Source organism: Myotis nattereri, assembly GCF_964212035.1.
Source record: "Myotis nattereri genome assembly, chromosome: 8".
Taxonomy (NCBI): domain Eukaryota; kingdom Metazoa; phylum Chordata; class Mammalia; order Chiroptera; family Vespertilionidae; genus Myotis; species Myotis nattereri.
In genome coordinates, this window is record NC_138083.1 from 68035698 (window position 1) to 68062242 (window position 26545).

At 56.8% G+C, this 26545-nt stretch overlaps 1 protein-coding gene across 3 annotated transcripts in view; it reads left to right on the forward strand.

Moving 5' to 3' along the window:
* The window catches only part of SULF2 (sulfatase 2), a 99081-nt gene that overhangs the window by 69301 nt on the left and 3235 nt on the right, over positions 1 to 26545 (forward strand). For all 3 annotated transcript variants that reach the window (XM_081097776.1, XM_081097777.1, XM_081097775.1), the window contains exons 4-18: positions 658 to 809; positions 4304 to 4473; positions 9869 to 10019; positions 11111 to 11286; positions 13650 to 13778; positions 15017 to 15073; positions 15516 to 15642; positions 16457 to 16652; positions 22567 to 22786; positions 22882 to 22978; positions 23232 to 23326; positions 24312 to 24371; positions 24783 to 24952; positions 25191 to 25333; positions 26300 to 26423. In XM_081097776.1, the coding sequence (XP_080953902.1) occupies positions 658 to 809; positions 4304 to 4473; positions 9869 to 10019; positions 11111 to 11286; positions 13650 to 13778; positions 15017 to 15073; positions 15516 to 15642; positions 16457 to 16652; positions 22567 to 22786; positions 22882 to 22978; positions 23232 to 23326; positions 24312 to 24371; positions 24783 to 24952; positions 25191 to 25333; positions 26300 to 26423 (2067 nt within the window). The remainder of the gene's footprint in view (positions 1 to 657; positions 810 to 4303; positions 4474 to 9868; positions 10020 to 11110; positions 11287 to 13649; positions 13779 to 15016; positions 15074 to 15515; positions 15643 to 16456; positions 16653 to 22566; positions 22787 to 22881; positions 22979 to 23231; positions 23327 to 24311; positions 24372 to 24782; positions 24953 to 25190; positions 25334 to 26299; positions 26424 to 26545) is intronic.

The window sequence follows — 26545 nt, forward strand, 5'->3', positions numbered from 1 at the left end:
ATGATTCTGACCAAGGCGAGGCTGGAGGACGCGGGCTTCTTTCTGAGGGCCACGGTGACGGCTGCTGCCGGGCGCCTGTCCTGCTCGCGACTTCCGGTGATCGGGAATGAATGCAGTTCTGTTGAGTAAATATCCAGGATTTGAACTGTATGAGGTATGAATAGGTCCAAGGCTAGCCAACACTGCCAAACCGTCTTTCTCAGCGGTGGGACCAGTTTACATGCCCGCCAGCAGTACATGCACGTTCCCGTTGCTCCGCATCCCCGTCAGCACTTGGTATTGTCCATTTCTTACCCTTAGCTACGCTAAAGATGTCCATGCATCGCTACTCTGAAATTATCACTCTCGACAGTGTCTTGCTTTTATTGCCTTCATTAAAAATCATTTTTAAAGACACCTTTGATTCTATGGTAAAATATTTTAATATGTTGGTAACTATATTTCAGAATAATTGACTTTCTCTGTAATCCTACATATTCTGTTTTATGCACATAAAACCATTCAGAAGGGGGCACAGACATCGCTTGCTCCCTCAGGGCCCCAGGCTCCGAGGATGGGGCTGTTTTCAGGCCTTGGGCACAGGGAGGGTGGGCGGTGCCTCGCGAGGCTTTGCTCGCTGCTCTCTCACGTGGCCTCCTGGTCCCTCCTCCCCTCCAGCTTTCTTCGGGAAGTACCTGAATGAGTACAACGGTTCCTACGTGCCACCGGGCTGGAAGGAGTGGGTCGGCCTCCTTAAAAACTCCCGCTTTTATAACTACACGCTCTGTCGGAACGGGATGAAGGAGAAGCACGGCTTTGACTATTCCAAGGTAAGCCCTGCAGCCCCTGCAGCCCCTGCAGTCCCTGCACTGTCCGCCCGCCCTCCAGGACTGGGCAGTGAGTCACCCCTGCAGTCAGGGGACTTGGATTCAGAGCCCACTCTTGACATGTGTTATGTGCCCTTGGTTATGCTGCCTGCTCCTAAGAGCCTCAGTTCCCAGATCTGGGAAATGGGCACACCCTTGCATCCAAACAATGTGTACTTGTATGGCCCAGGAGCTGTGCAGGGTGCTTTGTGTATCTAGTCTTCACAACAATCATAGAAGGTGAGTGGACTAGTTGAATTTGATTACATTATTCATTTGTTACCTCATCAACTATTTATTGAGAGCCTTCTCAGTGCCAAGCTCTGTGCCAGGTGCTGGGTAGCCAAGGGTGAGCCACACCACAGTCTAGAAAGGTGTGTGTGTGTGTGTGTGTGTGTGTGCATGCGCGCGCGTGTATATACACAAACACAATAGCCATGTCTCTTATTTTGTCATCCCCAGTATGAGCCATTTCAACCATACGCAGCTGGCCTGTTATTACAACCACCTGAAAATCTTTGCTAGTGCTTTCCTGCCCTGAATTTATCCAAGTCTTACCTACCTTCTCTTCCAGGAAGTCTTCCTGGATTGCCCTAAACTGCAGGATTTACCCTTTCTTGAATCAGACTGTCCTCTTTCAGTTGTTTGTGACCAGAAAGGTAACTCGGACTGGCTCAGTTGACGAGGAAACATATTAAACTGATCCAGCAGTAATAGCATTGGACGGAGCTGGGGCCAGGGGCTCAAACATCTTCAGGCAGTGGTTTCTCTCCCCTCTAAGCTCTTTTCTTCCCTTCGACCCCATTCACAGATGGACTCTCTCCCCTCCCAGTAGCAATCCGGCCGTCCTCTCGGCCTCCGGCCCAGCTGCAAGCGTGGGAGTCTCCCTCCGGGACTCCCAGCAATCTCATTGCACCTCATTGGCTCTGGCTCAGGCATGTAGCTCCAGAATCGAACGGTGATGGTGGGTTTATTAAGAAGCCCCTCAGCCCTTCTCCCACCCACCCCACTGGCCGGAGGCAGCAAGCCAAGCTGGTGGCCCCGGGATCTCACTGCGTCTCTGGATCCATCCTCGGGGCACTGACTGTTGGTTTCCCGCTGGGGTCCGACCTCTCCTTTTCACCCACGAGCTTTGCACCATTTTTAGGTCCACTGTTAGTTACCTTTGTCATTCCAGAGCTTTCCTAACACCTTTAGGTCATGTTCCACGACGAGACCAGCACTTCTTCGATTGACGTCACGTTGTTTTGATGTAATAGCTTCTGCAGGCCCCCTTATACAACCCTTTTGTGCTCCTAAGATTAATCATAAAAAGGACTCAAGGAAAAGCACCTCAAGTAGCCAGTGTCTCCCCGCTTCCTCACAGTCCCCGTTAGCGCTTGGAGGACTGCCCTACAGCGTCCTTCCTTGGTGCCTGTGAAGGTCGGGGTTTGGCTTCTCCCACCGCTCTGGGTTGGACACTTTCTCCTAACAGTGTGTCTGGACTACTTTCTACCTCAGCGACTGCAGGTCAGCTGCCCTTTAATGTCTGCGCAGCCCGCACAGTAGGACCACAGTGTGCGCCACTGGTCACTGCTCCGTCGACACCACCTCAGTGGCTGGCCTTGTGCACAGGTGCAGTGTGCGTGTGTCCCCGGGGAGGTGCCTGCGGACGGCCGGGGTGTGCGTGTGTCCCCGGGGAGGTGCCTGCGGACGGCCGGGGTGTGCGTGTGTCCCCGGGGCAGGACGGCCGTGGTGTGCGTGTGTCCCCGGGGCAGGTGCCTGCGGACGGCCGTGGTGTGCGTGTGTCCCCGGGGCAGGTGCCTGCGGACGGCCGTGGTGTGTGTGTGTCCCTGGGGCAGGTGCCTGCGGACGGCCGTGGTGTGTGTGTGTCCCTGGGGCAGGTGCCTGCGGACGGCTGTGGTGAGCGTGTGTCCCTGGGGCAGGTGCCTGCGGACGGCCGTGGTGTGTGTGTGTCCCTGGGGCAGGTGCCTGCGGACGGCCGTGGTGTGTGTGTGTCCCTGGGGCAGGTGCCTGCGGATGGCTGTGGTGAGCGTGTGTCCCCGGGGCAGGTGCCTGCGGACCGCTGTGGTGAGCGTGTGTCCCCGGGGCAGGTGCCTGCGGACGGCCGTGGTGTGCGTGTGTCCCCGGGGCAGGTGCCTGCGGACGGCCGTGGTGTGTGTGTGTCCCTGGGGCAGGTGCCTGCAGATGGCTGTGGTGTGTGTGTATCACACAGTACAGCTCAGGGCACAGTTGATGCCGTTTAGTCAGGTTCCTTCCCTCTAAAATAGTGTTCCTTTTTGAAAGTGACCCATTTGGACAGAGCTGCTTCCTAGGAAGCAGTGGGCACATTTCAAGAACTCATTACCTGCCAGAGAGATCAGCAGCTAAGGGTTGGCCGAGTTCAGGAAGAGTTCAGACGCATCTCGCCTCCTTGGCCGAGCTTGCCCGTCACTGTGCCTCCAGCTCTGCTCTCCTGCCGCCCGGGGTGTAAGCGGGTCTCGCTGCGCATGCCTCGGAGCTGCTCCCTGGCGCATCCCTGCGTTGCTCTTGCCCATCCTCTTTCTGTTCTCACACACGAGGCAAGCTCATTCCTGCCTCGGAGCCCTCGCACTGGCTGTTCCCTCTGCCTGGAACACTTCCCTAGATCAGGTTCTCAATCCTGGCTGCACCTTGGAACCCCCCCGGGAAGCTTTTAAAAAGTCCGATGTCCGGGCTGAACAATTGAACCAGAAACTCTGGGAGTGGGCTCAGGCGTCGGTAAAGCTCCCCTAAGGATTCCAGCAGCAAAGGTGAACCCCGATGACATAGATCTTCCCAGGCCTGGCTCCTTCTCATCGCTCAGGTCTCAGCTCAGATGTCACCTCCTCAGAGAGGCCCTCCTGGACTGCCCCAGCTAACGCGTGCCCCTCCAGCCCAGCCCCCGGTTACTCACTGGCACATCTGTCACTATAACCCTGTCACTGTCTTGGTTTTTGTTTACTTGCTCATCTGCTCCTACCCCAGGTCCTGCAGAAATGCTGGGGAAAGACTCAGGCCAGGGAGGCCTGGTGGCAGCATTTCCCCCGTGTGTGACGTCGTCACACAACCTCTCTGTGCTTTCACTTCCTGTTCTGGAAAACAGGGCTCGCGTCACACGCACTTCCTGTGGCTGTATAAGAATTCAACAAGCGGCTCCTGGCACAGCGGCACCCGCGGAATAAGCTGTTATGTTTTAATGCCTGTCCCGAGTGAATGACAAATGGCAGTCCCCCGCCCGTCCTCCCCAACCTTCTCTCCATTGAGCACAGCACCACTTGACTCGCCCGGTTTTTGCTGACGTGTTACCTGTCTGCTCCCTAGACGGTCAGCCCCACAGGGAGGGACCGGCCAGTTTGGCGCTGCTGTGTCCCGATGCCCAGCGGAGCCTGGCACACGGCGGGTGCTCCGTACGCATGGGGGGCTCCTCACGCGTTCTCCCGTGTCTCCCACGCCCCCAGGATTACCTGACAGACCTCATCACCAACGACAGCGTGAGCTTCTTCCGCACGTCCAAGAAGATGTACCCGCACAGGCCCGTCCTGATGGTCATCAGCCACGCAGCCCCCCACGGCCCCGAGGACTCGGCCCCCCAGTACTCACGCCTCTTCCCCAACGCGTCCCAGCACATGTGAGCAGCACCTGCCGCGGGGCCCTGGCGGGAATGGCGGTGGGAGGGCCGCCGTCACTGACGGCTGTGACAGAGGGGGCTCACGAGCCCGGACACCGCTCCCTGCAGGGCAAGGGGGGCTCACATCCAAAGAGGCAGGTTGTCAACTCGGGCCCCACATCCTCCCACGGGCGGGTCTGTGGCTAGACCTGCACTTCAGGAGAACGGGTCTCCTTGGTAATCCTGTCCATTTCACAACTTCCTCTTGGGAAGGGTCCATGGCGTCATCGGACCCCAGTATCTCCGCCGCCTCCTGAGCCTCGGCCAGGTGGCAGGCTCGATGCTGAGCCCGCTACACGCACCACGTCACTGCAGACTCACAAGGAGCCTTATATGTTAGCTAACAAATTCCCCTGAGGCCCAGCAGCTCTAGCGACGGTGTGTGAGCTCAGAGTCTGGAGTCAGGTGACGGGGAGTGGCCTGGGGGAGGGTCTGATGCGGGGGCTGCAGCGCCTGGTCACCCCCATGGCGGCTCCTCGACCCCCCTCTCAGGGCAGAGCAGCAGGGCTTCCTCCGGAGACTCGACTGCGATGGGGAGAGGTGGATGGGGAGGCGGCGGGAGGCTGAGGTGGCGGGAGGCTGAGGTGGCCGCCGTCGCCTCTTATAACCTAGTCTCGGGCTGTGACACCGTCGCTCTGCCACGGGCTGTCGGTCACACAGACACGCTCCTGCCGTGTGACTCCCAGGAAGGAGGCGTGGAGGGCTCTCTTGGAGGCTGTGTCTCAGTCACGGGTGGGATCCCATCTGGCAGGCCAGGAGCCAGGGACCCAGAGAGGTGAGGTCACTTCCCTCCGGCGGCCCAGCTGGTCAGTGGCAGCGCCAGGACTCGCATCCAGCCCCCACTCCCACCTCCCATCTCTCGCTCACCCTCCCGTCCTCCTCCCTCCAGCTGGACAGCAGATCTCCCGGAAGGTTCTGCTCTTCTCCGCCTCCGGCCACCTCCCGCTTTGCGGAGACACTCGGCAGCCCTCGCTGTGAATTGGGCGCACGGACGGGCTCATTGGTGTTTCATGTTCCCTGAACTCAGAATGTGTGGCTCCCCTCGGCCCCTCTCTAACTGCTTTCTGGCAGCACCCAGGTGGGGTCAGGGGTGTGGGAACCTCTGTCCCCTGGGCTCTGGGGAGAAGGATTTGTCGGGATGAGCTGCCTGCACCCCCTAGAGGGCAGCACTGCCCCCCAGCACACTCCACCCACCCCACTCATGCTCCCCTTGGCAGGAGGGGCCTGTGGCCAGCTCAGTCCCACCTAAGGGAGAAGCTGTGGGGTGGGAGGGCCCACTGCTTCTGTGGCTTCTCCTTTAAAAGGTGCTGGCAGCCCCCCCCTCCCCCCCCAGCAGCCCTGGTGCGTCAGGAGATTGTTTGACTTGCCTGCTCATTTATCTTCCCTTTGAAATGAAAATCACAGAAATTGAACATGAGCAGCGCCTGCTATGACTTACCCAGAGAACCCCGTCGCCTTATTAGGGGTGTGTTTGGAAGGCTCGCTTATCTCTGGAGTATAATCATTTCTAAAACAAAACCAGAAAGTTCTGCAGCTGGTCTGGGGGGTGGGGGACAGAGCCCTGTAGGTTGGGTCGGAGTTCCAGATCTTCCTACCGGAGGCCCAGCAGACTCCCCATTGAGCCTGGGCCTGGGCCAGGCCTGGGGCTGAGAAACGCTCTTGCCGCCATGTTGCCCCCCTTCCCTCCCAAGCACACACGCAAAGGTCCAAACATATTTACACACGGACACAACACAAACACAGATACACACAGATCAGACACATACACAGATACACACAAACACAGATACACACAGATCAGACACATACACAGACACACACAGTTACACAAGTGCACGCACAAACCTGTACACACTAACACAGATACAGACTCATACAGAGATAGACACAGAGACACACACTTAAAGATCTGCACAGGGATACAGATCCACACAGACACACAAAGACAGACACCCAACGGACACATACACACAAACACGCACAGACAGACACACCACCATACAGGCATGTACACGCAGGAACGCAAACACGCACACGGATGCACGCACACAGACACCAGCCCCCGCCTGTGTTTCCGGCGTGGCCTCTGGTTGTGGGTTCAGGGGCCTCCTTGTCTAACCCAGGGGAGCCAGACCGGCTCCCAGCCTTGGGGTGCGGGGCTGCAGGGCAGTCACCCTCCCACCGCCCCAGCAGAGGGGGCTCCTCCCCGAGGCCTGCTGTGCACACAGACATTCCTGGGATTCTCCAGGAGGTGAGGGTGGCAGCTCCGCGCAGCAGGCTGCTGGGCTCTGAGGAAGCCTGGCCTCTGCCACCCCGGCCCTACAGCCTCTGCTTCAGAGAAAGGGCGACTCCTGACAGACGCCCCTCCTGGTCTCCAGGACAGACAGCGGCCTAATAGATTCAGGGCAGGAGGGGGGGGCGAGTGCTCAGAATCGCCTCCTGGAATGCGCCCAGGGGCCTGCGGGGATTGGTTTCCCACACGCCCAGCAGCTCTGAGAGCGGCTCTGTGCAGCCGGCCGCCCCCTCCAGCTCCTTGGAGGGGTGGAGGGAGCTTGTTGCTGGGAATGTTCTACACGCAGGTCAGGCCCCGGGCCAGCCCGCAGGAGCGCAGCCCAGCTCCTCATCAAAGGGGCCTTGGGCCGGGTTGGATTTAGCGGCAGGAGACCAGCCAGGGCTGACAGCGACGTCCAGCGGGAATCTGGAGGCTGTGACTCACCCGCTCTGCATAGCAACCGTCTCCACAACTGTCAGGCTCCTGGCCGCAGCGCTGCTCCTTCTGCCCTAGCTCATCCTGATGTTGAGGAGGCTGTCCATCCACCTATCCACCCATCCACCCATCCACCCATCCACCCATCCACCCATCCACCCATCCACCCATCCACCCATCCACCCATGGATGGTGGTCTGGTCTGCAGGGAAGGGAGCTCAGTTTCTGACCAGACCTGTGTGCCTCCCCGCTCTACCCCCCAGCAACCCTTTGCCCCTTAATTGCCATTCTGAAAGGCCTTTGTCTTGAGCCCTGGAAACTCAGCCTTTGTGTGCAGCTTGCCTGGGGAGGGGCATGATCGGGGAGGACTGAGTGCGGTCAGTTCTAGGGACACCACTGTGTGGGGTTTAAATAGAGCACTTCTCTCCATGGCCCCCACCGGGACCCCCATGTGTGGGTGGGGTTTCCAGTAGCGCAGATCGCGGGGGGAGAGGGGGCGGTTCTTGGTCTGGGACAGAATAATATGTTACTGGAATCAAACTTCCGAGGCCCCGGACTGACTAGGCCCGGGTGTCTGTGCTGCCTAATCCCCAGTGGGAATTTCTTTTCTTTTTTTAATATTTTGAGTTGCTTCGCATTTTTTATTTTGAATCTTTGCACATACATTTGTTTCAAAGAAGCCATCTATCATCTATCTCTTAAGTATGTGCTTGATAAATATATGATACTTTAAAGTTTGAATAGTATTGTGTATATTTCCTTGTTTTTTCTTTATTGATTAAGTTATTACATGTGTCCTTATCCCCCCATTGCCCCCCCACACACACACACTCATGCCCTCACCCCCTGGTGTCTGTGTCTATTGGTTAGGCTTATATGCTTGCATATAAGTCCTTTGTTGATCTCCGCCCCTTACCCCACCCTCCCCTACCTTCCCTCTGAGGTTTGATGGTCTGATCGATGCTTCTCTCTCTCTGGATCTGTTTTTTGTTCATCAGTTTATGTTGTTCATTATAGTCCACAAATGAGTGAGATCATGTGATATTTATCTTTCTCCTACTGGCTTATTTCACTTAGCATAATGCTCTCCAGTTCCATCCATGCTGTTGCAAATGGTAAGAATTCCCTTTTTTTATAGCAGCATAGTATTCCATTGTGTAGATGTACCACAGTTTTCTAATCCATTCATCTGCTGATGGGCACTTAGGCTGTTTCCAGATCTTAGCTATGGTGAATTGTGCTGCTATGAACATAGGGGTGCATATATCCTTTCTGATTGGTGTTTCTAGTTTCTTGGGATATATTCCTAGAAGTGGGATCACTGGGTCAAATGGGAGTTCCATTTTTAGTTTTTTGAGGAAACTCCATACTGTTCTCCACAGTGGCTGCACCAGTCTGCATTCCCACCAGCAGTGAAGGAGGGTTCCTTTTTCTCCACATCCTCACCAGCACTTGTCATTTGTTGATTTGTTAATGATAGCCATCCTGACAGGTGTGAGATGGTACCTCATTGTCGTTTTGATTAGTGACTTTGAGCATGTGTTCATATGTCTCTCGGCCTTCTGAATGTCCTCTTTCGAAAAGTGTCTATTTAGGTCCGTTGCCCATTTTTTTATTGGGTTGTTTATCTTCCTTTTGTTACGTTGTATGAGTTCCCTGTAAATGTTGGAGATTAAACCCTTATTGGTGATATCGTTGGCAAACATGTTCTCCCAGTGAGAATTTCTTGGCTGAAGCTTTGCTCAGAGTGTCCACAGTCAGGCCCGGGGCAGGGGCAGCGGGAAGTGGGGGGGCGGGTAGGGTTTCTGATAACAGCTCGTTGGCCCACCTGACCCGCTCCCAGAGCTCTGCCTCTGGCCAGGTAGTCCCCTCCCTGGGCCTCCTCATCCTCAAAAAAGGGAAGCTGATCACACCCACCCCGTCCACCAGCAGGACCCAGACTCCTCTGACCCTCCGTTCCTCCTCTTGTAAATGGAAGAGCTGGCCAAAGGGAGGAATAGCCGTGACAGCAAGTCACGGTGTGGTTGTCCCAAATGCACACGTCAGGCACCATCCTCACAGCGCTGGCCGCGCGGGCATGGCTGTTACTAACCTAATTTCGTAATCAGCTTCCCTTTTTTGAACCAAAATCTATTGCAAAGGGAAATTCGGTCGTCGTGCCTTAACCGTGATAGCTGTCGCTTGCCGTCTACCCAAGGTAACTGGAGAGTGAATGCCGTCCTGGTGGATTAGAATTGGGCGCTGTGCCTGCTGGAGGCTCCACACGGAGCCTCTCTCCTGCTTTAAAAAGGGAAAGGGGCAGGTTCCAGACAGGTGTTCAAGGAAGCTGGACACCAGAGACCCTTGGCCTTGGTGTCCGGGTGCGCTGACAGCGGCATGGGAGGGGCTTTCTGCGTCTGTGGCTCCACACTGTTGGACGCTAGACCTCCTGAGGTCTTCCCCCGTGGCGCCCCACAGAGGAGAAAGGCCGACCTAACATTCAGCCGAGTCCCTGACACCAGCGTCCGCTTCCCCCAGATGCGGGGGTGTCCGTGCTGGGCTGCAGACCGCTCAGGGCCAGCGCTTGCTCATGGCCTGGGTGGGTTGGGGGCCGGCCCAGCACCCCCCTCCAGTCCCCGCCTGACCACTGCGTGTGTGTCTGCCCGCCAGCACGCCAAGCTACAACTACGCGCCCAACCCCGACAAGCACTGGATCATGCGTTACACGGGGCCCATGAAGCCCATCCACATGGAATTCACCAACATGCTCCAGCGGAAGCGCCTGCAGACCCTCATGTCCGTGGACGACTCCATGGAGACGGTAGGCCGCCACCCCCCGCACCCCCTCCCTGCTGACCCTCCCTGCCCTGCACCGTCCCGAGGGTCACCCGCTGGAGAGGAATGGGAAACGAGGCAGAACCCAGGCACCGCCCCAGGCCGGGGAGAGCGGCTGAGACCGTCCTTTCTGCCCTGGCTCTGTTCTCTTCAACATGTGGCACGTGGGGCCGTTGCCATTTGCTTAACAGCTTTATTGAGGTTCAGTTCACACACCATACGACTCACCCCGTTAAAGCGTGCAGGTCGGTGGTTTTCACATATTTGCAAACTTGTGTGGTCAGGACCACAGTCAACTTTAGGACATTTTCATCGCCCCAGAAAGAAACCCCGCCGCCCTTAGCCACCCCCTCTAGCACCCCCTCACCCTTCATCCCTGGCAGCCAGCAGTCCGCCCAGTATCTGGATTTGCGGACATTTCGCGTGAATGGGTTCACACAGTATTTGCTCTCCTGTGACTGGCATGAGGTTTCAGTGTTCAGCCACGTGGTGGCGCTATCAGCGCTTCATTCCTCTTTACTGCTGAGTAATATCCCACGGTGTGGATATAGGGCACATACTCGAGTTATCCACGGCTATTTAAATTTACGTACAACACACACAATTTAAAATTCAGTCCCTCAGTCACACCAGCCACATGTCAGGTGCCCGACAGCCACCTGTGGCTGGAGGACGGGACAGAAATTAACATTGCGGCGTCACAGAGGGCTCTGCTGGACACGCCGTGGCGGATCGCAGGCTCCTGCCACGGCCACATCCAACCCATTCATTCATTCATTCATCAGCATTTGTGAGCAACAGAAGTCGCTGCTCTGATGGAGCTTACATTCTCACGCAGGAGCACACAACCCACAAATAAGGGGGGGAGAGAGAAGGCGAGGAGCCCTGTAAAGAAAAGTAAGGGGACCGAGAGTGACCAGCAGTGGGGAGGCTGCAGCTACAACTGGCCCAGCCTCGGGCTGCTGGGTGGTGAGGGCTGAGCGAGGCCCTGAAGCAGGAGAGGGAAGGGCCTGGGGCCTCAGACCCCACAGCCTGGGGGAAGGCGGGCAGGCCCCTCACCTGCTCCCTGTGTCTCAGATCTACAACATGCTGGTGGAGACAGGCGAGCTGGACAACACCTACCTCGTGTACACCGCCGACCACGGCTACCACATCGGCCAGTTCGGCCTGGTGAAGGGCAAGTCCATGCCGTACGAGTTTGACATCAGGGTCCCCTTCTACGTGCGAGGCCCCAACGTGGAGGCCGGCTCACTGTAAGTGCCCCCACCCCTGCCCCCGCGGCTCCAAAGTCCCAGGGAGGCCTCGAGGCTCCGCGGGCACCCAGACAGACAAGAGGCCGGCATTCAGCTGTGCAGCCCGCCCACGCCCCGGTGGCTCCCGTCGGGCAGGTGAGCCTCGGCGCCAAGTGAAACAACGACCGTGTCACTTAGGGTGGATTTTGACGCATTGTAGACGCCTGTTAGGGAAGGAGGGGCCAGGAGCCGTGAGCACCTGTGAAAACAGAATGTTTGTGGTGGGCAGTGTGCCAGGGGAGCGCAGAGCTGGCCCCTGTGCCGCCAGCGGTGGGAATGCCGCCTTGATTTCTGTCTGGCTGGGAGCCCCTGGGGCTGGTGGACGTCGGGAGGGATCCTCCGGCCGGGGTGAAGGGATGGGGGTGTCGTATGATCGGCCGAGCAGCTCAGGCCGCAGCGCAGAGGTAAACTGGCTCCCCTGCCATCTTTCCTCGGGGACCACGTGGCCCTCGGCCAGCCTTCTCCGTGGGTTAGCCTTTGGGATGCCACGTCTGCCAGCCAGAAACGCCACGTCGGGGGCAGGAGAGGTGGGAGGCCGGGAATCTCAGCAGCAGCCTCCCCGGATCCACGGGGACCTCACGGACACCAACTGAGTGGCTCTTTGAGATGCAGATGAGTTGCCATTAAGTCACTTACTTGGTCCGACTTCCACCGGAGCCCGGACAGGACCCACGGCACCGACCCGGCTCGCTGCGGAATCCTCCTGGAAGGTGCGGCCTTGCCCGGCAGGGACTGAGACGTCCCGCCGCCGTGGACGCCTGGGGACCGTTTCCGGAGGCAGGCCGGCCTCATCCCTCTTCCTCTGCCGACCGCACCACACCCCTCCCCGTCCTTGGTCTCAGGGTCCCCACCTGTCATCGGAGCTATAATAGTAGCTGTTTCTGTAGCGCTCATTCCTCGGGCCCAGGGCGAAGCACTTACCCCCCTGTGTTCCTCTGAGCATAACAGCAACCCTGTGAGGTGGAGGCTGTTCTCATCCCTTTTATACCTCAGGAAACAGGCCCCTCGGTTGCATTGCCCGGGGTCACGTGCTCCTGTCTGCCACTCGATGCTCCCTCGGAACCCCTGCGCCACCCGTGAATAGGAAGAATGAGGCCTGCCAGGGCTCTGTAGGCACTGGCATTACGGGTTTGGTTGGCCTCCGAGTCTGTGATCCGGTTCACGGGACCCCAAACCACAACCCCATGCGGACAAAACAGAGAGTGGGCCAATGTCAGGTTTGGGCTGAAGACACACAGAGTATCTGTCGGCCTGGGCTCCTTTGGTTGCAAGCAGAAGTGACCATCAAACCGGACAAGACTAAATAAGATAAAGGGATGCAGTGACTAAAGTAACCGGGAAGTCCAAGGCCAGCTCTGGCTTCAGGCACGGCTGGATCCAGCAGCCCCACAGTCCCCGCAGGCAGCTCTCGTTTTCCATCTGTCGGCCCTATTTTATGTGAATTGGCTTCATTCTCGGGTGCGTTCTGTGGTGGCAGAGTCACCGTGACTGTCAGCCATCTGGCTGACAAAACCCAACAGTGGTCTGCACAGAAGCTGGAGGATGGCAGTCGCTGGCCTGTCACGTGCCCCACGTCCTCGGTCCCGGGTTGTGCAAGTGCCGGCGGCGGACGTGAACTCACACAGCCTTCCCCCCGGACTGTTCCCCGAGTGTCCTCGCTGGGGGCGGCGCCGTGGCAGCTTGCTCCTGCAGTGAGAGGCGAGGGAGACGCGCTAGCAAGACAGTCACGTGGCGCGTAGCGTGAGCATGGAGTGACGCCAGCCGCCCGGGCTGTACTGTTTCTGTTGCCTTGGCCCCAAAGGTGTGCATGCCAGGGCTGGGGGTCACCGGACCACATAGTCTGTCACGGGGTTTTTCTGGGACTAAAGGGAGAGAGGGAAAGTGCTGTGCTGGTATCTGGAGAAAGAACATTCTGGCCAGAGCAAAGGCCCTGAGGCCAGACTGTGCCTGGCTGTCAGGGGCAGCACCGGGGCCGGTGTTGCCCTCAGAGGTCCGGAGGCGGGTCCAGGGGAAGGCCCTGGGTTTGGGGTAGCTCTTAAGGGTGGGTGCCTTTTGTTCGGATATTGGGAACAGAGAGGGCATTCCTGGCTGAAGAGACAGCCAGGTGTGGCCTGTGAATCCAGCCCCTGTGTGAGTCTGGGGCACAGAGGTAAGGGGGGCGGAGGGGCAGGGTTCAGGTGAATTGGCAACAGAGAGGATCACTCAGGGCTGAGATTCAGGGAGTGGCACGGTCCCAGCTTCCTACCTGTAGGGCCCCCGTCCCTGGCCACCTCCACCCCTCCAGCCGCCCCTCTCCTCAGTGATGGTCTCCCTGCCTCCCCAAGGAACCCCCACATCGTCCTCAACATCGACCTGGCCCCCACCATCCTGGACATCGCAGGGCTGGACATCCCCTCGGATATGGATGGGAAATCCATCCTGAAGCTGCTGGACACGGAGAGGCCCATGAATCGGTGAGGAGAGGAAAGGGGCGCTGGTCTCCCCCAAAGCCCTGTGTAAACTTGTGGCCAGACCGTGTGGGTCTGGTGGGGGGACCTCGCCACGCGTCCAGAGCTGGGGTTCCAGGGTTCCCCACCCAACCACTTCCCCGCCTGGGAGAGAAGGATGCCCCCTCTAAGATTCCGGCCTCCCATCTGGAAGACGGCCAGGGCGACCAGTTGCAGACCCTAAATTTGTATTCAACTTGAAGCAACAGGAATTAACACCCTCATGCAGCACTTCCTGTGGCCAGGCCGTGTGCTGAGTACTTGGCATGGCATTTCGTCATTTAGATCTTTATGACCCAGTGAGGTGGGCTTTATGCTGATGCCCTGTGACCAATTTGGAAATTGAATGCCAGAGAGGTTACGTGACTCCTCGGAGGTCTCTGGGCAGGCCTGGCTCCGGCTCCAGCGTTCAGACTCCGGACTAGAGGCTGCACTCCCAGTCGCCATGCTCTGTGCCGTTGATGCAGATGGCGGGTGGCAATGTCCCTAGGTGTCTGGAGGCGGGAAAGGGAACAGGGATGGGGAGCAAAACTTAGGCACCTGGGAAGGTGAGTTGAGCCTGGTGGGGACAGGAAAGCAGGAGGACATAGCCACTGCTGTGGCAGCAGCGACACCTGGTGGCCAAAACTGTCATGTCCACTGGGCTCATGGCCCCAGGGAGCCGCCTATTGTGAGCTGGAGGGACACTGCCCGTCCCCATTGACCGTCCTGCAGGGGACCCCCTCAGCTGAGCCTTCCCTCCGACCGGGAAGCTTATAAGCTGCATGGGTGTGGACTGGGCAGGTGGGAGGAGCAGGGTACCTGGGAGTCAGTGCAGGATGGAAGCTGCCACAGCCTGAGCCCGTCTGGGAAATGGAAATGAGAGTGACCCAGCATCAAGCGCAGTTAAATTACCCAAATCCAGCTACAGAGGGTCCAGGAGGGCATCCTCCAAAACACAGTGCGAGTCTCCCCAAGTCAGGCAGCCTCGCCACCCAGTGCTAAGGGAGCTGTTGGACACATACGTGACTGAGTGTAACTTCTGCCCGGGAGGGTGGGGCATCAAAGCCTTTCCCGTCCCTGCTCACCCCGTCTTCCCCTGGGACCCCGGGGTCTGTGCTGGCTGGGAACCAAGGCGGCTCTGGGCACCGATCCTGCTTCTGGGAGAAGGGGGCGGGGATGTGAGGCCCCACATTGATGAGAAGATGGAGTGTGCTTTTCCCCAGGTTTCACTTGAAAAAGAAGATGAGGGTCTGGCGGGACTCCTTCCTGGTAGAGAGAGGGTGAGTGCTGGGTCCTGAGGAACCACCCAGGTCCCCCCACATCCCAGGCCGCTTCTGGCAGCCCCCCTGCACCCACGGTGTGAAAGTTCTCACTGTTGCGGGGGGGGGGCGGGGGGGAGCTGTTGTTATCATACCTTCCCACGGTGCCTGGCCTGGCTCTCGTGTCCACGGCCTCAGCCACGAAAGCGCATCTGCTGTTCCTGTGGTTGGCACAGCTTTTGCATCTGGAGGCCACATGTTTGGTGCTGCCTGCGCAGTGTCCGTTAATTGCCAGCGCATGCACTTGGGGAGGTTTCTTACAGAAACCCCCACTTCTTCAGTCCCTTAACGATCGGGAGAGTGGCCAGGCTGGGCCAGGCTGGACCAGGCTGGCGCCACACTCGGCAGGCCACGCGCTCCGGAGCCGGGAGGCCAGCCCTGGGTCCTGTTCTCTGCCCCACAGCAAGCTGCTCCACAAGAGGGACAGTGACAAGGCGGACGCCCAGGAGAATTTCCTGCCCAAGTACCAGCGCGTGAAAGACCTGTGCCAGCGGGCCGAGTACCAGACCGCGTGCGAGCAGCTGGGACAGGTGAGGAGGCGGGGCTCAGCCCTGGGGGCTGGGGACAGGTGCCCCTCCACCCTTCATTCCCTCCCAATGGCTGCCCCTCTAAACGTGACCCAGGCCTGCTCCTCGGGCACTGTTCTAGGCACCGTGGCAACAACCTCCAATGCCATCCACAGAAAGTGGCGCCCTCCTGCAGCTGGCGTTCTGGGGAGAGCTCGGCCTTGGATTTATGCCAAGAGCCCACAAGTGGTTCTGAGCTACGAGGAACAGCCAATGAGGCCAGGGAGCCTTTGCTCCCTGGGATTGTTGTCAAATCCTGTGCCCCAGGTTAAAGGTCAGGCGAGCCCAGGGCAGGGGAGGGGCATGCGTCTGCAATTCAGAACAGATCATTAGAGCACGGCTTAGCTGCACGGAGAAGAGACCCGAGGTGGGGGGTGGGCCCAGACCAGCTGGGGAAGCCCCCGTCTAAGGCCCCTGGGCCTGTAGCTCTAGGGCCTCCAGGATCCCTGTCCAGATGTCCACCCACTGGGAGTGCAGTCCTAATCCTGCTGGGCCAGCCGCCCCCTCAGTGCTGTGGCCTCGCCGAGCTCAGCTGTGCGTTCTAGGAGCGCCCTTCCCTGCGTGTGCTTCCTGCGACGGGCTCACACTCAGCCACAGCCATGCAGTGCCCCCTCGGTGCCATGTCTGTGCTTCTGCAGTCAACACGTGTCTGTCCTTGAGTAACTAGTTCCAGGAACGCAGCCCTTGGGAGCCCATGTCCCTACAAGGGCAGGGAGGGGAGTTCTTGGGGTGGGCGAGGGCAAGGGGGCGGAGCCTGAGGCCTCGCTGTGACTTGCAGAAGTGGCAGTGTGTGGAGGACGCCACGGGGACGCTGAAGCTGCACAAGTGTAAGGGCCCAGCGCGGCCCAGTGGCAGCGCCCTGTCCAACCTGGTGCCCAAGTACTACGGGCAGGGCAGCGAGGCCTGCACCTGTGACAGCGGCGGGGACGACCAGCTCAGCCTGGCCGGACGCCGGAAAAAGCTCTTCAAGAAGAGTGAGTGTGGGCCGCTCGGGACCGAGGGGAGGGATTCGCTCATTGAAACAATTCCACGGGCACTCACAAGAGCCAGGGGGCTGGGGACACAGCCAAGCCCCCGAGGATCCTCCGCCCCGTGGGGAAGGGCAGGAGTAGAGAGAGAACGGGAGAGCTGAGTGCTGTGAAGATGGGATGTAGAGGAGGGAGGGGTGGCGGATGCCGGGGGCCCATCACATCATAGCGCAGGTTCTCAGAAGGAGCCAAGATCAGGTTTGTGTTTTCAAGGACCGTCTGGGCTGGGAGGGGCGGCGGCGGCAGCAGGGCACCTGTCTGAGCCTGGCCACGGGGAGGAGGGGGTGGGCTCCGGAAGGGACTTGGAAGCTCATTAGGGCAGGCTGACGGGCCGGTCCTCGCTGCTCATGGAGTCCGTGTTTGCAAGTTCGCTGACCCCTAAGCCTTATTTGTGGCCCCTACGTCACTACTTGAGATGCTGTCACGGTCATTTGCGGACACGTGCAGACGCAAAAACTGGGTCTCCCGGGTGCACGCTCCCAGGGGAGGCCGAACGAAGAGGTGCTGTCCGTCTCAGCTTCATACTCTAACGTCTCGTTGGTGTTATGCTTTTCACGCCTGGGTATTTTCCCTGTGATCTCACTGTTTAGCACTGCCCCCAGCAGTGCCGAGGTGCTGGCGTGTTCCTGAGTGCAGGGAGGCTGTGACACGCCTTATGGAGAAAGTGCGTGGGGCAGACAAGCTTGTGCAGGCGTGAGTTGTAGCTCTGGTGGCCATGAGCTCAATGTTAACGAATCAACAGCACATCCTATTATAATAAAAGGCTGATATGCAAATAGACCTAACGTTGGAATGACTGGTCGCTAAGACACACACTGACCATCAGGGGGCAGACAACACAGGAACTGCCCCTTGGTGGTCAGTGCGCTCCCACAGGGGGAGCACCGCTCAGCCACAAGCCAGGCTGATGGCTGGTGAGCGCAGCAGTAGTGGCGGGAGCCTCTCCAGCCTCCGTGGCAGCACTAAGGATGTCCGACTGCGGTTTGGGCCCACTCCCCGCAGTTGGATAGCCCCCGAGGGCTCCCAGACTGCTAAAGGGTGCCGGCCGGGCTGAGGCCCCCCCCCACCCCCACCCCCAGTGCACAAATGTCATGCACCAGGCCTCTATATTTTATGAAATAAGGTGTCATTAGCCCTGGCTGGTTTTTCTCAGTGGTTAGAGCGTCGGCCCATGGACTGAAGGTTCACAGGTTCGATTCCCAGTCAAGGGCTTGTACCTCAGTTGCAGGTTCAATCCCTGACCCCGGGTCACGGTGCAAGTGGAAGGCAACCAATGGATGTCTGTCTGTCTCTCCCCTTCTCCTCTCTTCCACTCTCTAAAAAATCAATGGAAAAAATATCCTCAAGTGAGGATTAAAATAATGTTATATGGGCAGAGGTTCCCAGGAATCCAGCTCCGCATTGCCGCTGGAAGCAGGGTTTACTGCCTGCAAGTCTGTGTTCTCGGTGGCTTTACAGAACATAGTTACTGCAGGTGACAATGGGCTGTTTTGGAGTGGGGAAAGGCACCTCACCCAGCAGGGGCTGGAGGACAGGCAGTTAGAGAGCCAGCGCGGGGGGCAGACATCCTCTGGACGTGGCTGGAAGACTCAGCTGTCACCCGAGCTGGTCACGGCCCCCCTCCGAGCTCAGCTGCCAGGGGAAGAGTGACTCTGCCTGTCGTCCACATGGGAGTGCGCCTGTGCTTTGAAAGTGCCCAGCCGCTCCATGCCTGCAGCGGGTGCTGAAGAATGTGCCGGTTCTGTTGCGTGTCATCCTCCAGAGAGCCTTGTAAAGCAGGTTCTGTCGCAAGAACACAGCTCATGGCCCGTGGTGGCCGCCCCCGGCCCAGGGTTCACCCGAGCCATTAGATTCCAGAGCCTAAGGGTTCCCAGGACGCCTCGAAGGGAGGGCATCTCAGGGGCCCTGGAAACAGAAGGGAGGGTGACAGGGAGAGTGAGTGGCATGGCTTCAGTCCAGGGAAAGGTTGACATGGGCTGGCCAACCTCTTCTGTGAAGGGCCAGAGAGTAAATATTTGAGGCTTTGCCGGCTAAATAAATGGTCTCAGCCTCAAATACCCACTTCTGTCACTGTCCAAGCAAACGCCCTGGGACCAGATGAGCGGCTTATTTAAGCATCAGGCAGAAGGCCAGATAGTTGGAGGACCCCTGGGCTTGTGGCTGGAGGTGGAGGGTGGGAACATACAAGGCAGCTGGCTCTGGGCAAGCAAGACAAAGGCAGAGAGAACCCGGGGGTCTAGGGCATGGCCTCAGGCAGGCGACCTGTTCCCACAGGGAGGTCCGCTCAGTACGGTGTGCACCAGGGGCCCAGCCCGCGGCTTCAGGGAGACTGAACTCAGGAGGGGAAAGCCAAGGAGAAAACTGCCCAGGCCCAGCAAAGGCGCAAGGCTTTCCTGAGGAGGCAATGCCCCTCCTGGACTTGGGCCCTCGCGCCTTTGGTTCACGGACTTTGAAAAATGAAAGATGCCAACATCTGTCCCCAGAGTGGGGGCAGCAAGACCAGATCCGGAAGCCTGGGGCCACTTGGGAGCAGGAATCCCCTCCGCCCTTCCGCCAGCCTCCACCCAGTCCTCGGGCTTTGGGCGCCACCTGGTGGTCATGTGGGGCCAAACAGAAACCTGAGCTGTGACTGGCTCCAGGCCCTTCTCTCAAAAACAATGGCCAGCCCTGCCTGGTTTGGCTCAGTGGATACAGCCTCGGCCTGTGGGTTGGAGGGTCCCAGGTTCAATTCCAGTCAAGAACATGTGCCTTGGTTGCGGGCACATCCCCAGTAGGGGTTGTGCAGGAGGCAGCTAAATTGATGTTTCTCTCTCTCTTCCTCTTTGTAAAAAATCAATAAAATATATATTTTTAAAAAAACAATGGCCATCTAGGGCAGCAGGGGTTTCGGACTTGGTGATGTGCAGTTTTAAAACAGAAAGGCGTGGTGGGGGCCAGGGCCAAATTGAGAACATACTGCCACGTCTACAGGGGCAGCACGTCAGCTCCTGCCAGGAGCGGGCTGTGGCCCCAGGCAGGCAAGCCCAGCCAGTTCTCTTCAGAAGCCGGGAATCTGCACTCCTCTGTGACCACCACCCCCTTTTCCTTAGTGTTAGCGACGTGACGCTGCAAATCTGAGCTCTGCCTTTAGCCTGAATGCCCGCGGTGTTCAGCAGCTTAGAGCTTAGAAAAGGCACCTTCCAGTCCCAGCTCACGGCCCACCCGGTAGGAGCAGCAGCCTGCTCTCAGCTGGGAAAACTGGGACTCAGGGAAGCTAAGTGCCCTCCCCAAGCCGCTCCCTTTTCCATCCGGGAGACTGTGCTGACTGCCTGGCTTTTGTTTTTCCAATTCAAATTCATGGGTTTTGTTGTTTGTGTTTCATTGCGCTATAACTGACAGACAGCATTAGTTTCAGGCTTACAACATGATTTGATATTTGTATATATTGCGAAATGTCCACCAAGTCCATTCACAAATACGCAACACAGTGTTATTAACTTTAGCCGCCATACAGTACATCCCCAAGACTTTACAGCTGGAAGTTTGTACCTGTTGACCGACCCCCTTCACCCCCCAACCTCTGACAACCACCAGTCTGTTCTCTGTTATCTATGAGCTTGAGTTTTTGGTTTTGTGGTGGCTTTAGAGTTCACCTGTAAGTAAGAGCATATGGTATATCTTTATCTGACTTACTGAGTATAATGCCCTCAAGGCCCATCATGTTGTTGTAAATGGCAAGACTTACTTTTTTACGTTCCCCACTGTACATATGTATCTACCGATAGACACCTAGGTTGCTTCCATACTTGGGCCATTAGAAATGATGTTGCAGTGAACATGGCAGTGCATGTACCTTTTCAAGTTAGCGTTCTCCTTTTCTTTGGATAAATATTGAGACGTGGGGTTGCTGGGTTAACTGGTAGTTCTATTTAATTTTTTGAGGAACTTCCATACTATTTTCCATAGTGGCTGCACCAGTTTACATTCCAACCAATCATGCCTGAGGGCTCCCTTTTCTCCACATCCTCACCAACACTTATTTGACTATTTAATAACAGCCATTCTAACAGGTATGAGGTGATATTTCATTGTGGTTTTGATTTACATTTTCCTGATGGGCAGTGCTGCTGAGCACATTTTCATGTGTCTGTTTGGCCATCTGTATGCCTTCTTCAGAAAAATGTCTCTTCAGGTCCTCTGCCTATTTTTATTTATTTATTTTTTAAAAATATATTTTATTGATTTTTTACAGAGAGGAAGAGAGAGGGATAGAGTTAGAAACATCGATGCGAGAGAAACATCCATCAGCTGCCTCCTGCACACCCCCTACTGGGGATGTGCCCGCAACCAAGGTAAATGCCCTTGACCGGAATAGAACCCGAGACCCTTCAGTCTGCAGGCCGACGCTCTATCCACTGAGCCAAACTGGCTAGGGAGGGCCTCTGCCTATTTTTAAATCAGATTGTCCTTTTACTCTTGAGTTGTATAAGTCATGTGTATGTAGGTGTGTATGTGTGTGTATTACAGATACATTTTTTAATTGATTTCAATGAGGGAGAGGGGGGGAAACATCAAGGAAGGGAGAGATAGAAACATCAATGATGAGAATTATTGATCAGCTGCCTCCTGCCCACCCCCTACTGGGGATCGAGCCTGCAACCCAGGCATGTGCCCTTGACCAGAATCAAACCCGGGACCCTTGAGTCCACAGGCTGACGCTCTATCCATTGAACCAAACCAGCCAGAGCTGTATAAGTCTTTATACATTTTTTGATGTTAAGCCCTTACCAGGTAGTTTTTTTCATAAATGGATGTTGAATTTTGTCAAATGCTTTTTCTGTATCTACTGAGATCATGATTGTTAGCCTTCATTTTGTTAATGTGGTGTATCACATTGATTTGCTGGTATTAAACCATCCTTGCATCCCTAGAAAAACCCCATTTGATCATAGTGTGTGATTATCTAATGTATTGTTGAATTCAGTCTGCTAATATTTTGCTGAGGATTCTTGCATTGTGTTCACCAGGGATACTGCCCTGTAACTTTGTGTGTGGCACCCTTTGGTTTGAGCATCAGAATAATGTTGGCCTCGTAAAGAGAGTCTGTAGTGTTCCCTCTTCTACTTTTTGGACAAGTTTGTTCTTTCTTCTTTTGAATGTTTGGTGGAATTCACCAGTGAAGCTGTCTGGTCCTGGACTTCTGTTCCTTGGGAGGTTTCTGATGACTGGTTCAATCGCCTTTATGTTTTTACATCTACTTTACTTTTTTTTAATTGAGATAAAGTTCGCAGAACATAAAATTTATCATTTTTTTACAATTGTGAAGCATACAATTCAGAAGCATTTAATGCACTCACAGTGTAGTGCAACCACCGCCTCTAGTTCTGACACATTTCCACTGCCCCAAAGGAAACCCTAACCCTCTCCCCCATCCCAAGGCAGCCACTGATCTGTTTCAGACTTCACTGATTCTGCGTACAGACTCATACAGTATGTGACCGTTTGTGTCTGGCTCCTTCCACACAGCATAGTGTTTTGGACATGCCATCTGCATGTTTTATCGCTTCATCCCTTTATGGCCAAATACTCCATGGTATGGATGCACCAGTTCGCCCAGTCATAGCTCTTTCTTGAGATTACCTTATGCCAATTCCTTCTTAGCTCTAGGACTTCCGTTTCCCCAGTTAACTCGCCTGAGTCCTTCCCCCTGGGGTCCAAGTCCTGCATCCTGGGTAGCAGGTTTCCTGAGCCTGCAAGTCTCAGGCAACACGGAGCCTCTTGACTGGGAACTGTGGCACCACCCACATCAAGGGTCTGCTGCCCAGGGCGCCCAGCCAGCCTTCCAGGCCCTCCTGACCTACCTACCCTCTGATGCCCACAGAGTACAAGGCCAGCTATGCCCGTAATCGCTCCATCCGCTCAGTGGCCATCGAGGTGGACGGCCAGGTGCACCATGTAAGTCTGGATGAGGCATCCCAGCCCCGCAACCTTACCAAGCGGCACTGGCCAGAGGACCAAGAAGACAAGGACGGTGGGGACTTCAGTGGCACCGGAGGCCTTCCGGACTCTTCAGTCCCCAACCCCATAAAAGTCACACATCGGTGAGAGCCCAGGCAGAGGCTGGGGGTAAAAGGGACAGGCTGGGCCCTCCTCACCCCTCAGGGCCACACATCACGTGATCCCTTCTCTTGAGCAGGTGCTACATCCTAGAGAACGACACGGTGCAGTGTGACCTGGACCTGTACAAGTCCCTGCAGGCCTGGAAAGACCACAAGCTGCACATCGACCATGAGGTGACCCGAGTCTGGGCAGGGAGCAGTTCTCGCCACACCGGGGGTGGGAGGGAGGGGGTGAAGCCAGGCCCAGGGGAGAGAGGTCCCCACAGAACATGGGAAAATTACTTCGTTTCTTTGCTGGGAGTCTGGTTAACTTCAGGTGAAGCCAGGGAGCCCCCTCTGCACCCACAAATGTGGGCAATGGCCAGGGGCCACCCCTTCTCACCCAGCCCCCCCCACCCCGAGTTTCACAGCCTCCTCTCTCACTCAGATTGAAACCCTGCAAAACAAAATTAAGAACCTGAGGGAAGTCCGAGGTCACCTGAAGAAAAAGCGACCAGAAGAATGTGACTGTCACAAAATCAGGTGAGGAGGCAGCAAAGGGACCCCAGGAAGGTCCGAGCAGTCATGTAGGGCCACTCCTGGGAACACAGCATCCCTCTGTGACTCCTGCCATTACTTTTACCTCCTAAGGCCCAGGGGAGAGACACAGAGGCTGCCCTTCCTGTCTGCTCCCTCAGGGTAAAAACAGATCAGTCATCCACATCCCCACTGTCAGCCACTGGCACATACCCGGCACCCCTGCCCGCCCTAGCCAGCCAGCCAGCCAGCCAGCCAGCCAGCCGCCCAGGTTCATGCACTGCTGACAGGCAGGCTGCTGCTAGGGAAGCTGGCTCCCAGGAGGGGGAGGGCCTCTGTGGATGGCCCCTCAGGAATAGCCCATGTGGCTGGAGGTCCCGTTACCAGCCCAGGGTAGCCTTGGCCCAGGGTCTGCGCTCCAAGAGCAGCACTGTCCAAGAGAACTTCTGTGGGGATGGAAATGGTTGTATCTGCTAGCCGGTATGGGGGCCACCAACCACGCGGAAGCACTTAAAATGTGACAGTGTAACTGAGGAACTGAATTTATAGTTTTGTTTAAACTGAAATAGCTACATGTGGCTACTGTACCAGACAGCCCAACTGTAGCATCTCTGCTACAGTCCCAGAAGGGATTGTAAAACATGGGTGCCCCCAGGGCTGGCCCTGTCCTGGCCAAGCCTGAGGTGGGCGGGGGTGGGGACAACCATCAGGTGCTGCGGAGGCTGAAGCCACACAAGTCAGGCACAGCTTCCAGCCTAGGCTGACGTACACCTATCCCAACCTTCTCTGTGTGGCCGGAGCCTCCAGCTAGGGGGTTCCCAGCGCACACTTGCAGGAAAGAGCCAGGCAGGCAGGGAGCTGCCGCACTGGCGAGATACCCTCCTGTCACTGCATCAGAAAGAGGGACAGTCCCGGAACCGCACTTGGTACCCAGCCAGGAGAACTGTTCTGTAAGCAGCTTCTGACACCTGGGGTCTGGGTTCTGTTCCAGTTACCACACCCAGCACAAAGGCCGTCTCAAGCACAAAGGCTCCAGTCTGCATCCTTTCAGGTAAGGGTGGCTTAAGGCCTGGGGGGGGGGGAGAGACAGAGGCTGCCCTTCCTTAGGCTAAAACAAGGAAAAGTAGTCCTGGCCTTTCCCTGGGAAGCTCAGGACTGACTCGCAGATCAACAGGGAGGGGTCTCCAGTAACGCCCCCCCAGCCCCCGGGCGCTGGAGTGGTTACTGCAATCGCACCATGCAGGTGGGACACAGGCCCAAGAAACTGGTGTGAGCCGGAGTCCCAGCTGCCTCCTAATTCTCTCCACCTCTGTGCTGCCTCGGAAGTGTAGTGGGACTTGGGGGTCCCTCTAGGGCTGTGCTCACAGCACTCTGGCAAGAGGAGCAGGCATTCAGGGTCAGTGGCCCCTAGGAGGCTCCAAGGTGGGGAGGCCAAGAGAGGTGTGGCCCTATTTGCCCACAGGAAGGGGCTGCAGGAGAAAGACAAGGTGTGGCTGCTGCGGGAGCAGAAGCGCAAGAAGAAACTTCGCAAGCTGCTCAAGCGCCTGCAGAACAACGACACGTGCAGCATGCCGGGCCTCACATGCTTCACCCACGACAACCAGCACTGGCAGACCGCGCCTCTCTGGACACGTGAGCCAGCCCGGGGCCGGCAGGGCAGCGTGGGCCGCGGGGGCTTCTCCAGGACCTCAGCTTGCCCCCTTGCCAGACCCTACAGGTCTTTCGGGAACAGGTTCCCTGACAACATCAGGGGTCAACAAGTGCTCCCAACAGGCCGTGGCTCAGGGGGCCGTCCTGGACAGGAATCCCTGCTGGCAGACTGGGTTTCCTCCTGCAGGCACACTCAGGGCATGCTCTCTTCCCTTGGCAGTGGGGCCCTTCTGTGCCTGCACCAGCGCCAACAACAACACGTACTGGTGCATGAGGACAATCAATGAGACCCACAACTTCCTCTTCTGTGAATTTGCAACCGGCTTCCTCGAGTACTTTGATCTCAACACAGACCCCTACCAGGTACAGACCACCCACCCTGGAGAGGGAGATGCATGGGGTTCAGAGGTGCTGGCATGAGGCCGCCGTGCAGAAGGGAGAAGTTATCGCTTATCGATAAGAGTCTCTAAGACAGAAGCGAGTTGGGAAGCCCCGGAGAACTTCGGGGCTCCATCTTCCTGCATCTGCAATCTAGACCCTATGACAGCCTCTTCCCTAGCGAGGTTAACGCTGGCTGTGTGGGAACTTGTGAAGGCTCCTGGACTGTAGGGTCCTCAGGGCCAGGCCAAACCCTGTTGGGTGCCTGCAGGGACCATAGCAAACACTCATGCAGCACTTCCTATGCGTCAGGTGCTTCAGTATATTAAATCACCTGTGGCCCAAAACACGTAAGACAAATAGGAGCCACAGAGTCTGGTGCGTGGAACCAGCATGTCTTACCTCAACGGACAGTCACTGCTGAGCTCAGCACTACAGCTTCTCAGCAGTGTGGCCTTGGCACCCGCTGGTCCAGTGTTCCAAGAGAAGGCTGAAGTCAACTTTTTACATGAAATCTGACTTTTAAATGCCAGCCATTCTATGTTCTGCCTGTCTTTCTCCTTGGGTAGGTCATCCCTGTGTTTACAAAAGGGCTTGGCAGAGCATGTAGGTTACTCAGTCATCGGTAGCTCCCAGACTAGGCAGGGACCCAGGGACTGTGATGGAAGGCTGCTTAAAGGCACAGTTTCCTAACCAGGAGCTCAGTGTTAAGCACACAGGTGGTTTTACACTCATGAGTTTTTATCCTCATGAAATGAGAGCCTGATGGGGCTAGAGGCAAAAAGTAGTCCTAACTGTTCCAAACTCTGGCTCCTGCAAAAACAAAGGTTACCATCCCATAGCACCTGCTACTCCCGACCTGCCTGCAGTCAGTGCCCTGATTGGGAGCAGAGGTGGGGGGTGGAGGGGCCAGCACTCACCTGGCTGATAACCCACCTTCCTTCCAACCAGCTGATGAATGCAGTGAATACACTGGACAGAGATGTCCTCAATCAGCTACATGTACAGCTCATGGAGCTGAGGAGTTGCAAGGGTTACAAGCAGTGTAACCCCCGGACGCGCAACATGGACCTGGGTGAGTAGACGCCCATCATGGGGCCTGTAACCTGGCAGGAAGGAGTTTGGGTTCACTCTGGCCCGAAAAGTGCACCTAGAACCACCAGGAGTTGAGGAATTCTCACCGTGGCTAAAAGTCAC